This window comes from Coenobita brevimanus, chromosome 54 (assembly GCF_032717465.1).
Source record: "Coenobita brevimanus isolate Jiangsu-jjx chromosome 54, ASM3271746v2, whole genome shotgun sequence".
NCBI classification, from domain to species: Eukaryota; Metazoa; Arthropoda; class Malacostraca; order Decapoda; family Coenobitidae; genus Coenobita; species Coenobita brevimanus.
This window is the reverse complement of record NC_137007.1, coordinates 2941270-2956416: the sequence shown is the minus strand read 5'-3', so window position 1 is coordinate 2956416 and position 15147 is coordinate 2941270. Positions and strand designations below refer to the sequence as shown.

At 40.7% G+C, this 15147-nt stretch overlaps 1 protein-coding gene and 1 pseudogene across 1 annotated transcript in view; both read right to left on the bottom strand.

Annotated features, from left to right (window-relative positions):
- Positions 1–15147, bottom strand: part of Tbc1d15-17 (TBC1 domain family member 15/17) — a 49051-nt gene that overhangs the window by 20111 nt on the left and 13793 nt on the right. The window contains exons 7-13 of the mRNA XM_080273374.1: positions 10620–10718; positions 8846–8997; positions 6689–6887; positions 5430–5647; positions 4989–5176; positions 2392–2518; positions 617–768 (exon numbers count right to left, since the gene is read on the bottom strand). Of these exons, the coding sequence (XP_080129500.1) occupies positions 617–768; positions 2392–2518; positions 4989–5176; positions 5430–5647; positions 6689–6887; positions 8846–8997; positions 10620–10718 (1135 nt within the window). The remainder of the gene's footprint in view (positions 1–616; positions 769–2391; positions 2519–4988; positions 5177–5429; positions 5648–6688; positions 6888–8845; positions 8998–10619; positions 10719–15147) is intronic.
- On the bottom strand, positions 6128–6248 carry LOC145401165 (5S ribosomal RNA; annotated as a pseudogene).

The window sequence follows — 15147 nt, the reverse complement described above, 5'->3', positions numbered from 1 at the left end:
ATTCCAAGAAAAATGAGACTAATGATAAATGATGATGAGAAATTTCCAGTTATCCTGCTCTTCTGCAATTATTTTACCCATTAACTGTTGATGTCATACTGCCATGGTACCGGGTACTTGATAAGTCATTCTGGTCACCCAAAGACAGCTTAAACAACTGAGAGAACTTGCAGCTGTCAAAGGACTGAAAACAGTCTTGACAATCCCTCTGAAAAGTAACTCCAAGACATCAATGGGCTACTATAAACCTTATCAAAGTGGGTTTAAGAATGCTGACCTCTGTTTGTTCTTTCGTTCTTACTTTACCCCTGATAATGTTATAGGAAAGACAACTGGTAGAACACTACCAATTATCTTTTGTCTTTGGTACCATTTAACCCCTTCTGTCTGACGATGTGTTCCATTCTTGGTATACTGAGACATTTTTCCTTTACTTAGGGATACACCGGGGGAGTTAGATACAGTCTCCATTAACCACTTTATAACTGGCGACCCTTCCTAGAGGTGAATAAAATAGACTGATGGTTGCAAAAAGTAAACCTACTGTATGATATCAGAATGATGGGATTAATGCGATGGGCATTACATCACCTGAGTGTGCCTGCTGTGACCCTGCTGCTGCTGCTCCTGTGGCTCTTGTGGAGGCAGTCCCAATATTGACCTCACGCCATCAGGTACGTTGGGAGATGAAGCTATCTGCTGGTAGATTGCCTCGGCTTTCTTCAGAGTCACATCCAAGTCAATTCTCAGTGAGATGTCATTTATATGCTGAAATGGAGGATTGCACAATGCACTTATTAGTAAAGCACACAGACTGAAAATTAATGCAAAACTACACTACAACTATCTATCTGTCCATCTATCAGTCATCCAATCTTTTCTTTCACCATCAAGAGTATATGGACTCAAGGCAGGTCCTCACCCCAAGGAACAGTCTATGTCAACTATAATTACCTACATACTTAACTTACAATCAAATTAAGGATGACAACAGGATATCCCACTTAGAACCCTGGTTTAGCAGAATCAACAAAACTGGGCATTTTCAAATGCTCATAAAGAGGGGAATACCAGGGTTCAGACCTATGGGATTTGTGACTATTAACTGATACGCTGAGAGCAGTCCACTGAGAACCCTTCCATCAACACTCCACAAGCAGCAACCCTGGGATCCAAAGGGATATAAAAGTCAGCTGCCACTTCAACTAAATGATAACAGAATTAAATGACAGCCATGCTGGCTCAGTGGAAGCACATTTACCTAATCTGCATACAGTGTACCCAAGCCTAAGGTTTGAAAGCCAAGTTGTGGGGAACATTTAACTTGCATGCTGGTAGTAAGTCCTTTCATGCGCTTACACACTGCACCCTCTTGATGAATATCGAGGACAAGTATACACACTGACACATGAAAACATAACCAATAGAACACTGCCACTTTCATAATTATGAACTGCATCATTACAGAAATATCTTCCCAAGCCATACTTGGTCAGCATGGGAAGGATTAATTATGCCTATTATTCTCCTTCCTAAAGAAAGGCCCAGTTTTGTTATGGACTGATACAAATACAGAAGGAAATGAATACAGAAGAATTGTGTAATACACATAGTACTAGCCGTGATTGATTGAAAATGCTGAAGGGTATATGAGGGACTGTAAAGGTTTGTAAAAGGACAGGTACTTTATGGTGGGATATGGAGACAAAGAGAAATGAAAGAGGAAGGCAAGACATGATTCATGTAAAAAAAAAAAAAAGTTCAGACAAAAGAAAATGGGTACAATCTTACAAAAACAGGAGGTGCATAAAGGGAAAGGAGATTAGAAAGGAGAAATAAGAAAAGTTCAAGAAAGAGTTTGAAAGAAAAATGAAAAGCACAATTCCCTGAAAAGAAAGTATTTTCACAATATGAAAATGTGTAAAAGAATGAATTTTAAAAAGGGTGAAAATGCTGTTATCATACTTGTCATTGACACCATCCTAACCCTACACAGTACTACCACTGTGCATGTTCCTATGCCTTCTAAGCACTACAATGATCTATACTATTATTAGTTATTATTCTGTATCAAACAATACTGATGGCATGCTTAAAACTTGTCAGAAGGGTGGCACTCAGTTGGGAAAAAACTCTGGAAGAAGTTTGCTCTGTTTTTCCTGTACATTAATTACTCCCATGTCATCTCTACTTCACCATACCCTTGAGGATATAAGGGTCCTAGTTAAATCACTTCTTGCTGAATATTCATCTCCTGATATCTCAGTCCTCAGGAACTAAGCTTAACAAGCTTTGAAATATGCATATAATACTGCAGTAGTTATTCTGGAGAACTACAGAATAGGTCATACAAGTTTTATAATTTGAGAACAAGATTACACTGGGACGAACCTTTAAGATTTCTGTGAAGCCGAACTTGTTTTCCATAATGGTGTTCTTCTCTGTGTCAAGTAGTGCTGCTGCCACCAGCAAGTGGAAGTTGGGGCAAGGCTTCCCTGTCCACAACACCTCCCACAGCCTAGGCACCCCAACCAACAGGAGCATCAACATGGAAAAAAAAAAAGTACTAGTGAGTGGATTATAAGATAGTCTAAATGAAAGCATCTTTTATGAGAGAGTTTCATGACTAAGTATGACTTATATACAGGTGACTGCAGAGCCAAAACCTGGTATTTCCAATTAACTGAGGATGATGGACCGCAGAAGGGCAATTTCAGCCTGCAGTCCACTGGGTTCCCATTCAGATGACCCTAAGGCCAAAACAACAATAACATGGAGACAATAAAGCATCCACAGCAAGTGGCTTCATATGCTATAAGCAAACAACACCAGATCACAGAATAAATCCTCTTTGTATGCTATGCATGCACTCTAAAAAAGTGATCATAAACCGCACTTGTAAAGACGAATACTGTGACTACAACACAATATAGTCTTTGAAGATATAAAGCCACAAAACTGGCATTGCAATACCATAAAATGCAGAATAATATATGCACAGTAGTAGATGATGTCCACATAGCAATATCACAATGTATCACACATCACATCAGTACCATGACTCACATCAAAGACTGCACTGCCCTAACCACACAATTACTTTCTGTATATGACAAACTTTTGGCTGAAAAATGATCTTTGTATAACTACAAACTTGGATAATGAGAGGACCAACAGAACAATCATCATCCATCCATCCATTCATCAGCCAATCCTGTGTTGCCCCATAAGGAGCATAGGAGCCCATAGCTAGGCAAGTTAGTCCTGGGATTTAAGATGAGAGTGACCAGCCTCACTCATCCCTGAGTTGCATTACATGAGCAACAAACCCCAACCATCCCTTGGATATAAACCTACATAGGCTGATTCCGACTGGAGCATCTTAATTGTCCACTAAACCACCAGGTGCCATAATTTGGTTATATGGTTACTACCCAGCATAGCAAATGGTTTCCTGGTGTACAGGAAATCATTTGGCTTGTCAGTGAAGAGTCACCCACAGGCAGAAGGAAGAGGAAAGAATGAAGGAAAGAAAGACAGAGAAGGGAGTGTAAAGTCACCTGTAGGAAGAAGGAAGAGGAAGGAATGAAGGAAAGAAAGAGAGGAAAAGGCAGACACCCCCAGCAGCACTACAATGAGTGAGTGGATCGTGAATGCCCCTGTAAGTATAAACTAAGCTAAACAACCATGAAAAACAAAGATTTTAATAAGATTATCAATAATGCATGCATGTATATATATATATATATCATTCATCATCATCATCATCCGGACCTCCTTTCCCAACCAAGGGCAGGGTGAGGAGTAGCAATGTCCAGACAGCACAAACTTGCCCAATCCAAACAGGCCACACTTCTATTCACTCATCATTCAAGCCCCTGGAATCCTGGCTCCACTGGATACACCAAAAAACATTCACCACATTCTGCAGCTTCACACAAACGTATCCGGTTGAGTCAGTCTGGACGCTGCCATGCTCACAAGGGGTGCCAAAATCCCTGATCATGCATTTCTCCTCACAACATTCATCCAGCCAGCTCGATCTCTTGTCAGTTCCCTAGCCTCACCAACTTCCAAACCTCTCTTCCTCGAACACTCATCTACTATATCTCTCCACCTTCTCCTTGGCCTACCTCGTCTCCTCCCTCCTTCAAATTCGCTCACGTAAACCTTTTTCACTACTCTATTGTTATCCATTCTTTCCACATGACCATACCATCTCAGGACACTCTCTTTGATTCTGGTGTCCACCAACTTCCTCACTTCACATCTTTCACGTATCACACTATTTCATATCCTATCCACCCTCTGTACTCCACATACATTCCTCAACAGTCCCATCTCCACTGTTCTTACTCTTGACTTTTCATTTTCATGCCACACCATAGTCTCACACCCATATGTTAGAGTTGGCACTAACACTCCCTCATGTAAGCCTCGTGCAGCTGCAACACTCAAGCCTCTGTTTCTTATCAAGGCCTTCATTGCACCAGCTACTTTTCTTCCTTGTGTCACTCTACTTTCAATTTCTTTTGCACATTTTCCTCTCTTTTCTATCACTGTACCCAAGTATTTGAACTCTCTTACCAATTCCAGTCTCTTCATTCACCGTGACATCACACTGGGAGTCACCTTCTCTCTCAATAACCATCACTTTACTCTTCTCTACATTTACTCTCAAGGCACGACACTCACAGACATCAACAAAACTCTGCACTAGCCTACCAAGTTCCTGTCTGGTACTTGCAAGCAGTACTGCATCATCAGCATACAACAAATATGAGATATTCCACCCATCATCATTCATTACCAATGCCATCCCTCTCTCCATTACTCGTGTTTTTACTTCTCTCATCACCCCATCCATATATATATATATATTGAACAACCATGGGGACATCACACAACCTTGTCGCACGCCCACACCGATTGTGAACCATTCACTTAGATGCCCATTAATGTATAAATTTATATAACTAAGGGCCCACCTGAGTGTATTGGCGTAGTTGAGTTCCCTCTTGAAACGAACAAGAAGCCAGCGGAAGCAGAAGTAGAAATTGGCTGAATCTCGAACCTCTAGGTAAGACATAAGTTCTGGGTCAACCAACCTTACTATCTGCTGCATATCCTTTAGCTGCTGTTTCATCCCAGACTGGTCCATGTCAAAGTTACGGTACTATGGGGAAGAAGATAAAGTGCTGGAGTCATATCAAGGTCAAAACCAGTGTCACACATTTTCCCACTAATACAAACAGCATATCTTGTCAATCAGCACTCGAGTAAAACAATATTCCTAACAACTGTCAAATATTATTTTCTTCACTTAACCTGCATGAGAATCCTTAAAGAGAAAATACCACCCAAGAAATATATAATACAATATTCATACAACTTCAGAAAATTAAACATTACAATATCTCTTTACTCACAACCATGTCCATGTATCCAACAAAGCACCAAAATGCAGTGGGTTCATTCTGTGTAACATAAAGTATTGGAGCCAGAAGGTCACTCATCCCCTGTACATAGCCCAGGTCAAAGTTGTACATCACATAGGTCATGAGGATGTCGTGAAGGGCAGCAACATTGGGGTTGTGTTCACCCTCAAAGAATGGGTGGTTTCGGTCTGTTCGGTTCACGTCCTTCTCTGTGCAAATAAATTTAGACAAGTGATTTACAGTGCCTGTCTAAGATTTCCAACATACAGATGACTATATCCACATGCCTGTTAGGAGGAAGGATTGGATAACTTTAGACTGAAGAATAAGGCACTATTATTGACTACCTATCCATTCTATCATCCAATTCTATGTTGCCCCCCCCCCCATGAGAAGCGTAGGAGCCTGGGGCTAGGCAAGTTGGTCCTGACATTTAAGATGAGAGTGACCAGCCTCACTCATCCCTGAGTAGCATTATGTGAGCAATAAACCCCAACCACCCCTTAATTCTGGTACCTATACAAATCTGAGGCAGAATATTTTTAGCACCAACTCTTTCCAAATCATCCATCCATCCATCCATCCATTGCCAGACGCCATGTATCCCAAACGGGGTGGCCAAAGGCTTAGAGTTAATTGTTTTACAGGGAGGGGCACTAATCCTCCACCAACCCCACTTGACACGCAGGGATGCCAACAGCATCTGGTGTTCCCAGGCGGTCACCCATCCAAGTACTAACCAGACCCAACGTTGCTTAACTTCGCTGATCGGACGGGAAGCGGTGTACTCAACGTGGTATGAATTACCATATTTTAATTGATCGAGCATTTCACAGTTATAAGTTGGATACTAATTTTTAAAGTCTCAGAGAGGCATTACAAAAGCAGCAATGAGTGTAAAGTCTTATCAATGCAATGGTAACTGTCTGACTTATAAAATAGTATTCTAACTGTTCCATTACTTAATTCACTGACCAACCACCGTAGTTAGTTAAGAAATGACAGGGTTTAACGATATGCTGTGTGAATTATGCTTTCCTGTGAATGCTAATAAGAGCATTGCTAGGTAGCTCCTTTTCCTTCATTTACAAGGGAAGACAAATAAAAAATGGTAAAAGAAGTTCCCACAGCAAAGACGAATAAAAAATGGTAAACGCAGTTCCCACAGCAACATTCAATTACCCTCTACAAAAAAAAATACTATAATACTGGAAATCAAAGGTACCAATATGATAAATGAAAATGCTTACCAATTAAACTGCGCCTTTCCTTGAAGCCACTGAATCTTGACTCCTGGTCTGGCGTGATAGTGCGCCACTGCTGCTTCATGGTGTAATACAGGTCCTCCCGCACTCGCCGCCGATTTGCACGCTGAATGTGTGTTGCATTCCATTCATTGTGTCCTAAGAGGAAACACCACACCTCTCTTCGCAGGTTTGGATGCAAGCCCTGAGGTAAAACAGGTTGATGTGATGCCCTTCCATCATACTGCAACTACTGCCATAACTTTGACCTCATTGTATCCAACTACTGTATCTATTTTCTATATATATATATATATATATATATATATACTGTAGTTCTTAAATATTTCATATCCAACACTTCCACACTTCTTTAGCCCTTAGCATTAAGGAACCAGCTCAATAAATATCATAATATTCTGCAGTCTTTCTTACAGGCTGTCTCTACTATCTACCTTCCTGCATATATACAATTCACACATCCCCTTTCATTTTTAAAAATATATATATAAATAAATAAACAAAAACTAAACATACAGATTTCTGCCATCTTCATCACAATTCTTCCATATAACATTCCTGACGCACTCATCACATTCTTCCACATCAATTTTTACATTCATCTTAGTCACCTATACTTAGTGCAAAAGTATATCACAATTATTAACCTCTGAAGTGCTATGGCCAACAATCGTCAGATTCCGAACTTGGTACATGAAGTGCTATGGCTGACGATCGTAGAGAGGTTACAAAAACTGGAGGTCTGTAACCCTGCCTCATTTATGACGTAAATGGTACCTAACCAATGGAAACTATGAAATGAGATGGTGGGAAGCATGATCCGACCCCCTCCCCGGGTGTGAGGAGGGACTGACCCCATCCCATCTCTGCACCTCCCTCTGCCCCACTGGATCCTGCCCTCTGTGTCCCCTCCCACCAAAACTACCCCCCCCCCATACCCCCTCTAAACCATATTGGGTGTGTGTGGCAGGCATATTTCCTCCTTTCCCTTCCCTTCTGATGCCCCTCCACACTCCCTCCACCTCCTTATTCCCCCTTATTTCTCAAGTATGTCCCATTCTCGGTCACAGCGAGGATTTTTTTGTTTTTTTTTCTATTTGACAGTCGATTGTGCAGTAACCATTTGACATATGAGAGTGAAATACACATTTTCTGGTGTGTAGAATCAAGCTCTTCAAATCTATACACCAATATTTTACTTTGGTGCATTTTCTTTTCTCTCTCTCTATAAGCAAGGGATAACAATTGCCATTTCTGACATTCTTTGACAGTCCATACCGCAGTAACCATTAGTCATATGAGAGTGGAATATACATTTTCAGGTGTAAAGTCAAGCTCTTGAAGTCTGTGAGAAAAAATGTTACTTTCCTGAAAGTTAAAAAAATTGGACCCTTTTGACAGTTCTGGGGATAGGGTGGCTGGGAGAATTGCAGTTTTGAGGGGTTAATCACCCCATTGGTACATCTTTGTTAATGAAGCCTTTCTTGCATACTTTCCTTACTCTGTCCACTACATTCCCTCCAATACATTACCCTATCAACAACTGCTGCATCCCCACTCTTCAGTTCTTTCGAAGCTCTCTTCACAGTTGTCACTGAATCATTCTCAAATACTATATTCTTTCTTTGTGCACCATCACACCCAATTATTAATCACTGCTCTGTTCTGGTCATTCCCATTTATTATTATTTGTTTTTTTTTCAACAGTTATCCTATTTCCTACTTATTTCTCTTTCATTTGTTAACACATTTGCGTGCCTTACATTTTCATACTTACCCAGGTTCATTCCAACATTCGTGTACCTTTTCCCTTAAACAGATTTCTTTCAAAAACATTCACATCCATTTTCTTCCACTTCCCAACTGCCTTCTCTTCTCTTTACACATAACTTATTTTTTAAAAATTATTCTTTCTTTCTTTCTTTCTACTGAGCTCCCTTCTTAAATTCATCCCATCTACTACTCTTCCACTGCTCTTCTTACCTCCAAATCCCACCATAAGTTCCTATCTTACCAGGAAACACCCCTGCAAACCACACATCCAATGCATTCCTAACTACATATTCTTTGTGTGCAGTCCACCAATCAGAATAATTCTAGATGGAAACAAAGAGGACAATATGTGAAAAAAAGACAACACACCCCTCTAAATATCCGCGTGAGAAGAGGATCAACATCAAGTATTCTGCCGTCATCCTCCACGTAGTGCTGGAAGTCATCGTGGGTCAGTGGTGACAGACGATCTACTTCTGGTCGCTCGCTCAATGTACCCTTCTTGGTGAGCAATTCATATCCTGGATTAGTGTAAAGGAACTTAATATACAGTACATTAAGTCGTAATGAATGCTAGGAACAATAATACAGTATGGTAATTCATGTAGATCATCATCATATCTTATTTTTCCATATTACAAATGGGTAGGTTGTTGTTACTGTTACTGCTCAACACTAGTATTGTCTGGCCCAACAGACCTGTCAACTGCATATGCAGTGAAGGCAAAAGAAATTTGGACATTAAACTCACATGAGGGATCTGTACAAGCAACTGTTTCCACTTACACCATAGTTATACCCTTGGTCAGTCTAGACTGACTGTATGTCAGTCTGTCATAAACTCCCATTCATCTTGGTTAAGCAAGAACTGAAGCTCAGTGATGCAATAGTGGTCAGAGGGGGAGAATGTTGCGTGCTTTGCTTGATCCTGGTTATCTCACCCCCCTCCCTTACACATTTTGCCACTGTCCTACTTTCATCACCAGCAGTAAGAATGGGTCTTACGCTGACAGGAAAGGAGATGCCCTGTACTTTGATGCTAGTGGAGCAGGTTGTCTGTTACCTACGTATCCTGTGACCAGTGTGTGTGGCTGGCTGTTTATGAGCTGGAGAAGGCAGTGGTGTCCCTCTCACAAGGCATGGTGCCTGGGAGAAAGATGAGCTCTGGAGGAGAGATTTCCCTGTGCTGACAAGCTCTTAAAGCTTGAAAAAACTGATAAAATTCAAAATGTCAGTCCTTAGGAAAGTCTTTGTGCATCCTGGGTGAAGCAGTTTCAGCATTTACCCATGACCCAATCCTCCTAACTTCCCTGCACCTTGTCCTGGGATGTACCCTAATTTGACTCTTGTGAGGTGCTGTCTATCAGAAGGAGGAGCTGGATCCCTGCACAGTGTATGTACTGTACTGTACTGTACCTGTAGCACAGCCCCACAGAAGCATCTGCTTACCTATAGCTGATGGGTCTGCTCAGCCAAACAGACTGGGGTTAAGCAACAACAACAGCAACTCTACTGTACAGTTTTCCAGGGAGCATATTCTCATCAGCTTAGGAGGCTTTCCAGCACCTCTTCTTTGCCACTTAAATTTTTGCATATGTATTATGATCCCTATTCAGATTTATGGAAGTGAAGCTTGGATTTTGCTGGACTGATACATACCAAGAGTGAGAGGTGTGCAGATATATCTGAAAGGAGTACATGGAGTTATGTGGAGAGATGGACATATGGGAAGTTTGGAGGCAGCATTGTGGTGCTCAAGTGGATGTGCTGGAAAGTGTTAAAAGTACCCTGGGATGATTTGGAGGGTGAAGAGAGAGGAGGGTGAGATTGACTAGCAGTGTAAGTCAGTACGGTAGAAGGGGAGAGCAGGAAATGGAGACCAAGACAGAGGTGAGGTATCTGTATGAGACTGGTGAGAGATGAAAGGACAGCAGCTTTAATGCAGAAGTCAGGGCAACATGGAGGTGATATAATCAAGCCACATCTTCAGGATTAAGGTGTCCTGACAGACAGACATTTATGCAAAGTATATTGGTATCAGAATGATAAAACAGCAAAGAAAACAATGAAGAACACAGTGATGATAAGCTGCTAAGAAAGAGAGGTTAGAAAACTTTTCAAGTCAACGATTGAAACAACTCACCTGGTTCAAGATCCTCAAAGCCGTTGAGACTGTGAAAAAGCTCAGCAACATCTTCTTCCCCATCACTTTCACGCACGTACCCTTCCACTCCGTTGTACACTGCAGAAGCAACACTCATAATACTTAATCGGTCTGTTAAATTCTATCTTTAATCACTTCAATCCAATGGCATTTCTGGTTCAACCATCTTTGACAATCTTGAGATATTATATACAAAATCCTTGGTGCACTGCAGTGACAACCTTCAGTAAAACATCCTGGATAACAGGAAAATATAATCTTAAGACTTGAGCTCTCTGACTGGGGTATTTTACTTTCACTAGTACCAGAAACTTTCATTAAGTTGAGGAGGACTCAGCATTGCCTGCAATAAAAATGATTTCAAATAGAGGGACATTCAGCAGTAGCACACCTTTCACCGGTTTATAGTGTTTCAGGTTAGTCCCATATGAAAACTGATGAATCAAATTTCCATATATCCAAGGTTAACCTGAAGAACCTTGTACACCAAAATCTAATGCTGGGTCAGCAAGAATATTTTCACATTTATCATTCTCTTATTTTTCAACAATCCACTGGATTGAGAGACAGACAGACACGGATCAACATATAGCCTCCATTCACCTTCGGTGATATAAGTATCTTAATATTGTACTTAAATGTGACGGTATCACTATGGAATTATCAGCTGACATGCCAGATACTTCTTTTTAGCAGAGAGATCATTTCTGACCAATGAATGTCAGTATCTATTGCACAAAATATGGTTCGTAGTAAAAACATTTATGGTGAAAATGTGGGGAAAACTATTCACAGGATCTTCAATGATTGTATGTTACTGAACTTACGCACAGTATACAACAACAAAAATAATTAAGCAAGCTGACCATGATGCTTCAAGAAGGACAATGAAGCACCAGTATTTCTAAGGAAACTACTTTATTATAGAAGCTATTCATATTTCTGTGATACCTCCATGATTAAACTTGTCACTGCAGTACAAGACAGCATCCCCCTCACCATCAGAGAGTTTACACTCCATGAATACCTATAACATGTTATTTTTCTTGAATACTGAAAGTCTGATTCCATTCCTGATGATACCTCTCTGATGCACAGAACTGTTCACAATAAGGTATGGGGATTATACTAAAGCTGTATTAAGGAAGGCTTAATGCTATCTAACAGGGAAAAAAATGAAAGCTGAGTATTGCAGGATATCAAACTAAACAATAAAAACAAAACAATATCAAACTAAACAAAATAAACAACAAAACAGGTTTCTGCATTACCAGGAGCTAATTTTTCCATCACCAGAGACAATAGGAAGCTACAAGAGTGGTTTATGCTGTCCTTGACTGCCACACACAAGTGTGCAGGGGTGCTGTAACAATATAATTCTGCTTCAGAAAATCAAATGAAACTAATACCAGCAGTCCGTGAAATTTAACAGCAGTGCCAAGGCCTGAACACCAATCTGTGACTGGTTAGTAAGCCTGCTACTTATACTAGTCTCCCATCCTTCTTTGGCTCTAAAATTACCCTCATCCTAATGCGTTTTCAGGCACAATGAAAGATTGTCACTGGGAGAATGAGAGGATTGTAGGACCCTTTACGGGGGACATTCAGGTATCGTGAAGAAAGGGACAAAAAAATGGGTTTAGGGCAGCAAAAAACAAGTTAATTATTCTGGTTACTAAAGAGGGTTGCCTCCTAACAATTAACAGGGTAAGTGACTCACTATCAGATTAAGTCCAACTTGCTTATAGCCCTTAGTTCTATACCCATTAGGGTGTGGCACAATACTTTGGATTCTACTTATCAATGAGTTCAGCGTATGTAGTTACAGATTCAGAAGTTTTTAATAACATGAAAAAAAAAAAAAAAAAAAAAAAAAAAAAATCCACATCAGACCCTCCTGTAATGCAGGCAGGTACCTCCTGTAAAGTCTATGGAGACAGGGGAAGGAAAGTCACCACAATCGCAAAGTGCAATGTGACTTCTGGCTGTGACAGGACCTGCATGCAATGATGCAAAAATAAGAGTATAATAATGCACTAAAAAATAGTGTACAAAATTCCTTAGGCCCTGGAATATGTGAGACTACTTGGTCTTTCTCCCCTATCCCAGGGAACTACTGAGATTCTGAAGAAAATAAATATATTCCGAACAAGCAGGCTGATGTATCCAGGTCCCTCTCCTGGACCTTGAGGTAGTTGGAACTCCTAATCTGCTGCTTAAATGGGCATATTAAATACTGGTCAGCCTTTGCATGTATATACCTGTCGTATCATCAAGAGATGTACAGCAGATTTTATCATTGGCACAAATTTCAGAACACTCAGTCCTTGAGCAATGCGTGGCCGAAGTTTCACATTTTTGTTCTAACATGGTCAGCATAATGTGACAAGTCATAATCAACACAGGAAAAAACCCGAGCTCACGCAGGAAGTCAGCCGGCCTAGCAACAAATTTGAAAATCGCACGCAGTGACGTCACCTGCTAGGGTTGCCATGATTGGCCAGCTTACATAGGGGTACCTGTCCTGGGCACACTCAAGGCTGTATGCTTAGGAAAAAATTTATGGCTTTTGCAATTTTAGGGGACTAAATGGAACAAAAATGTTTGTTAATCAGAAAAAAATTGCTGTCATCCATGTGTTCTCATAAGTTAGCATTCAGTTCCACATCCTTCATTCGACTGCACGCTTCCCAACACATTTCAGTCCGACTGAGCACACGGCTACCAGTCCCTTCTCGTGTCTCACCGAGTTCTACCCGCAATATCCAGCAAGATGTTTTGTGTGTGTGTGTTTGAGTGTCAAGAAAGGACAATGACTCTTAGTCATGCCACATGATCAGCCTAAGCCACCCAGAAAGTGGAACATCTTCTGGTATGCCCAGAAGTATGAGATAGTAAAAGAGTTACCGCAGGGACTGAGGCAGGCAGAAATGGCAAAAAAGCATGGCATGAATGAAGGCACCATCAGAATGATTTGGAAGGACCGGGAGAAGATAATGAAGACTGTGCGGGGGAACCCAGGTGATGCGAACCTGGCAACAGTGAAAGTTCGTAATGTTGTTCTGAAGCTGACAGGGAAACTCATAGGGTGTTTTGTGAAGAGCCAGAGAAAAAATAACATCCATACCGAAGGCCTCATGAGACAAGAAAAGGCGAAACTTTATGACAACAACAACAATGGGGATGGGGGGCGGAGGGAAAGTGCCAGGGAGCTACGCATCAACAACCCATGGGAACCCAGCCTAACTTTTGTTTTTGTTAATGCTACTTTAATATCATTCATGTTCTTAATTACAATAGTTATATTCCTTTCAGTGATTTACCTGGTGGTGGGTATAGGTAGAGGGTAATGTATGTGAGGTAGAGTGGTATGAAGGGGGTAAGAGTGAGAATTTTGGAAAGCAGCCATAACACACTGTACCTTTATACTGTACATGCAAACATACTGGTTGAATGACACGGGTCTGAGTAGCTCGGTCCTTGTCCAGTCCCTATTGTCCGCTTTACTCGATAGTCAAGTGTAGCTGACAATTTTCTTTACAATTAAACAACTGACACACACACTCAATAAATCTAGTTAAAATGTGAAGAGCCACCATTAGGTGACCAAGACCAATGCATGCAAGCATGTTGGAGCCTTTATAAATGATATGAAAGCCATAATAGGACTTCAGAAAGTAATTTCTGAGCTGTATTACAAGAGTGTGCATTATCCTACTTCTTTGGCAGTATCAACAGAGCACAGGCATAACTTCAAATCTGTAGGTGAGTACAATAAACTTCCAGTACTTCGTATTTGTTCATGGTCTTACTTAAAAAAAAATAAAAAAATAAAAAATAAAAGTCAGTGGGTGCAGCAAATAAAGAGAAAGAAAGCACAGAGTACAGCATCACACAGCTGGTGAGGCAGTGTTCAGTAATTTAACAAGCAATATTACACAAAAAATTTACTGAGACAACAAAAATATAACTATACACTGTCCTGGCACTACAATACATACAGGCCATGGTACACACATGTCATAAAGTTGAGAAAAAAAAAGTGGTAATAGAAAAAGCTTGCAAAACTAGTAATGTGGCTTAATTCTTCCCTTCCCCCTTCCACACTACATGTTCACGGTAAATAATCACCTAATCTGTGTCACCACTTAAAAGAAATACTTTGTGCCTATCAAGCTATCATCCAACCATTTACTGCCCTATCAGGGGTGTAGACGGCCAGGATTTGGCTACTAAGTCCAGACATTTAAAGTAAGTGATGTTCCACTGACCCCTGAGTGGCATTAAGTAAGGAATAAACCCCAGCATCCCTTGTATGTTAGTTCTTATGGTATTTATCCAATTGGAGCACCTTAACAAACTTGATGAAGAGGCATACATTTGGGTATCTGGTTACCATATTCCATTCATTCATCATCCAATCCTGTGTTGTCCCATGAGGAGCATAGGAACCCAGGGCTAAGCAAGTTGGTCCTGACATTGAAGATGAGAGTGACCAGCCTCACTC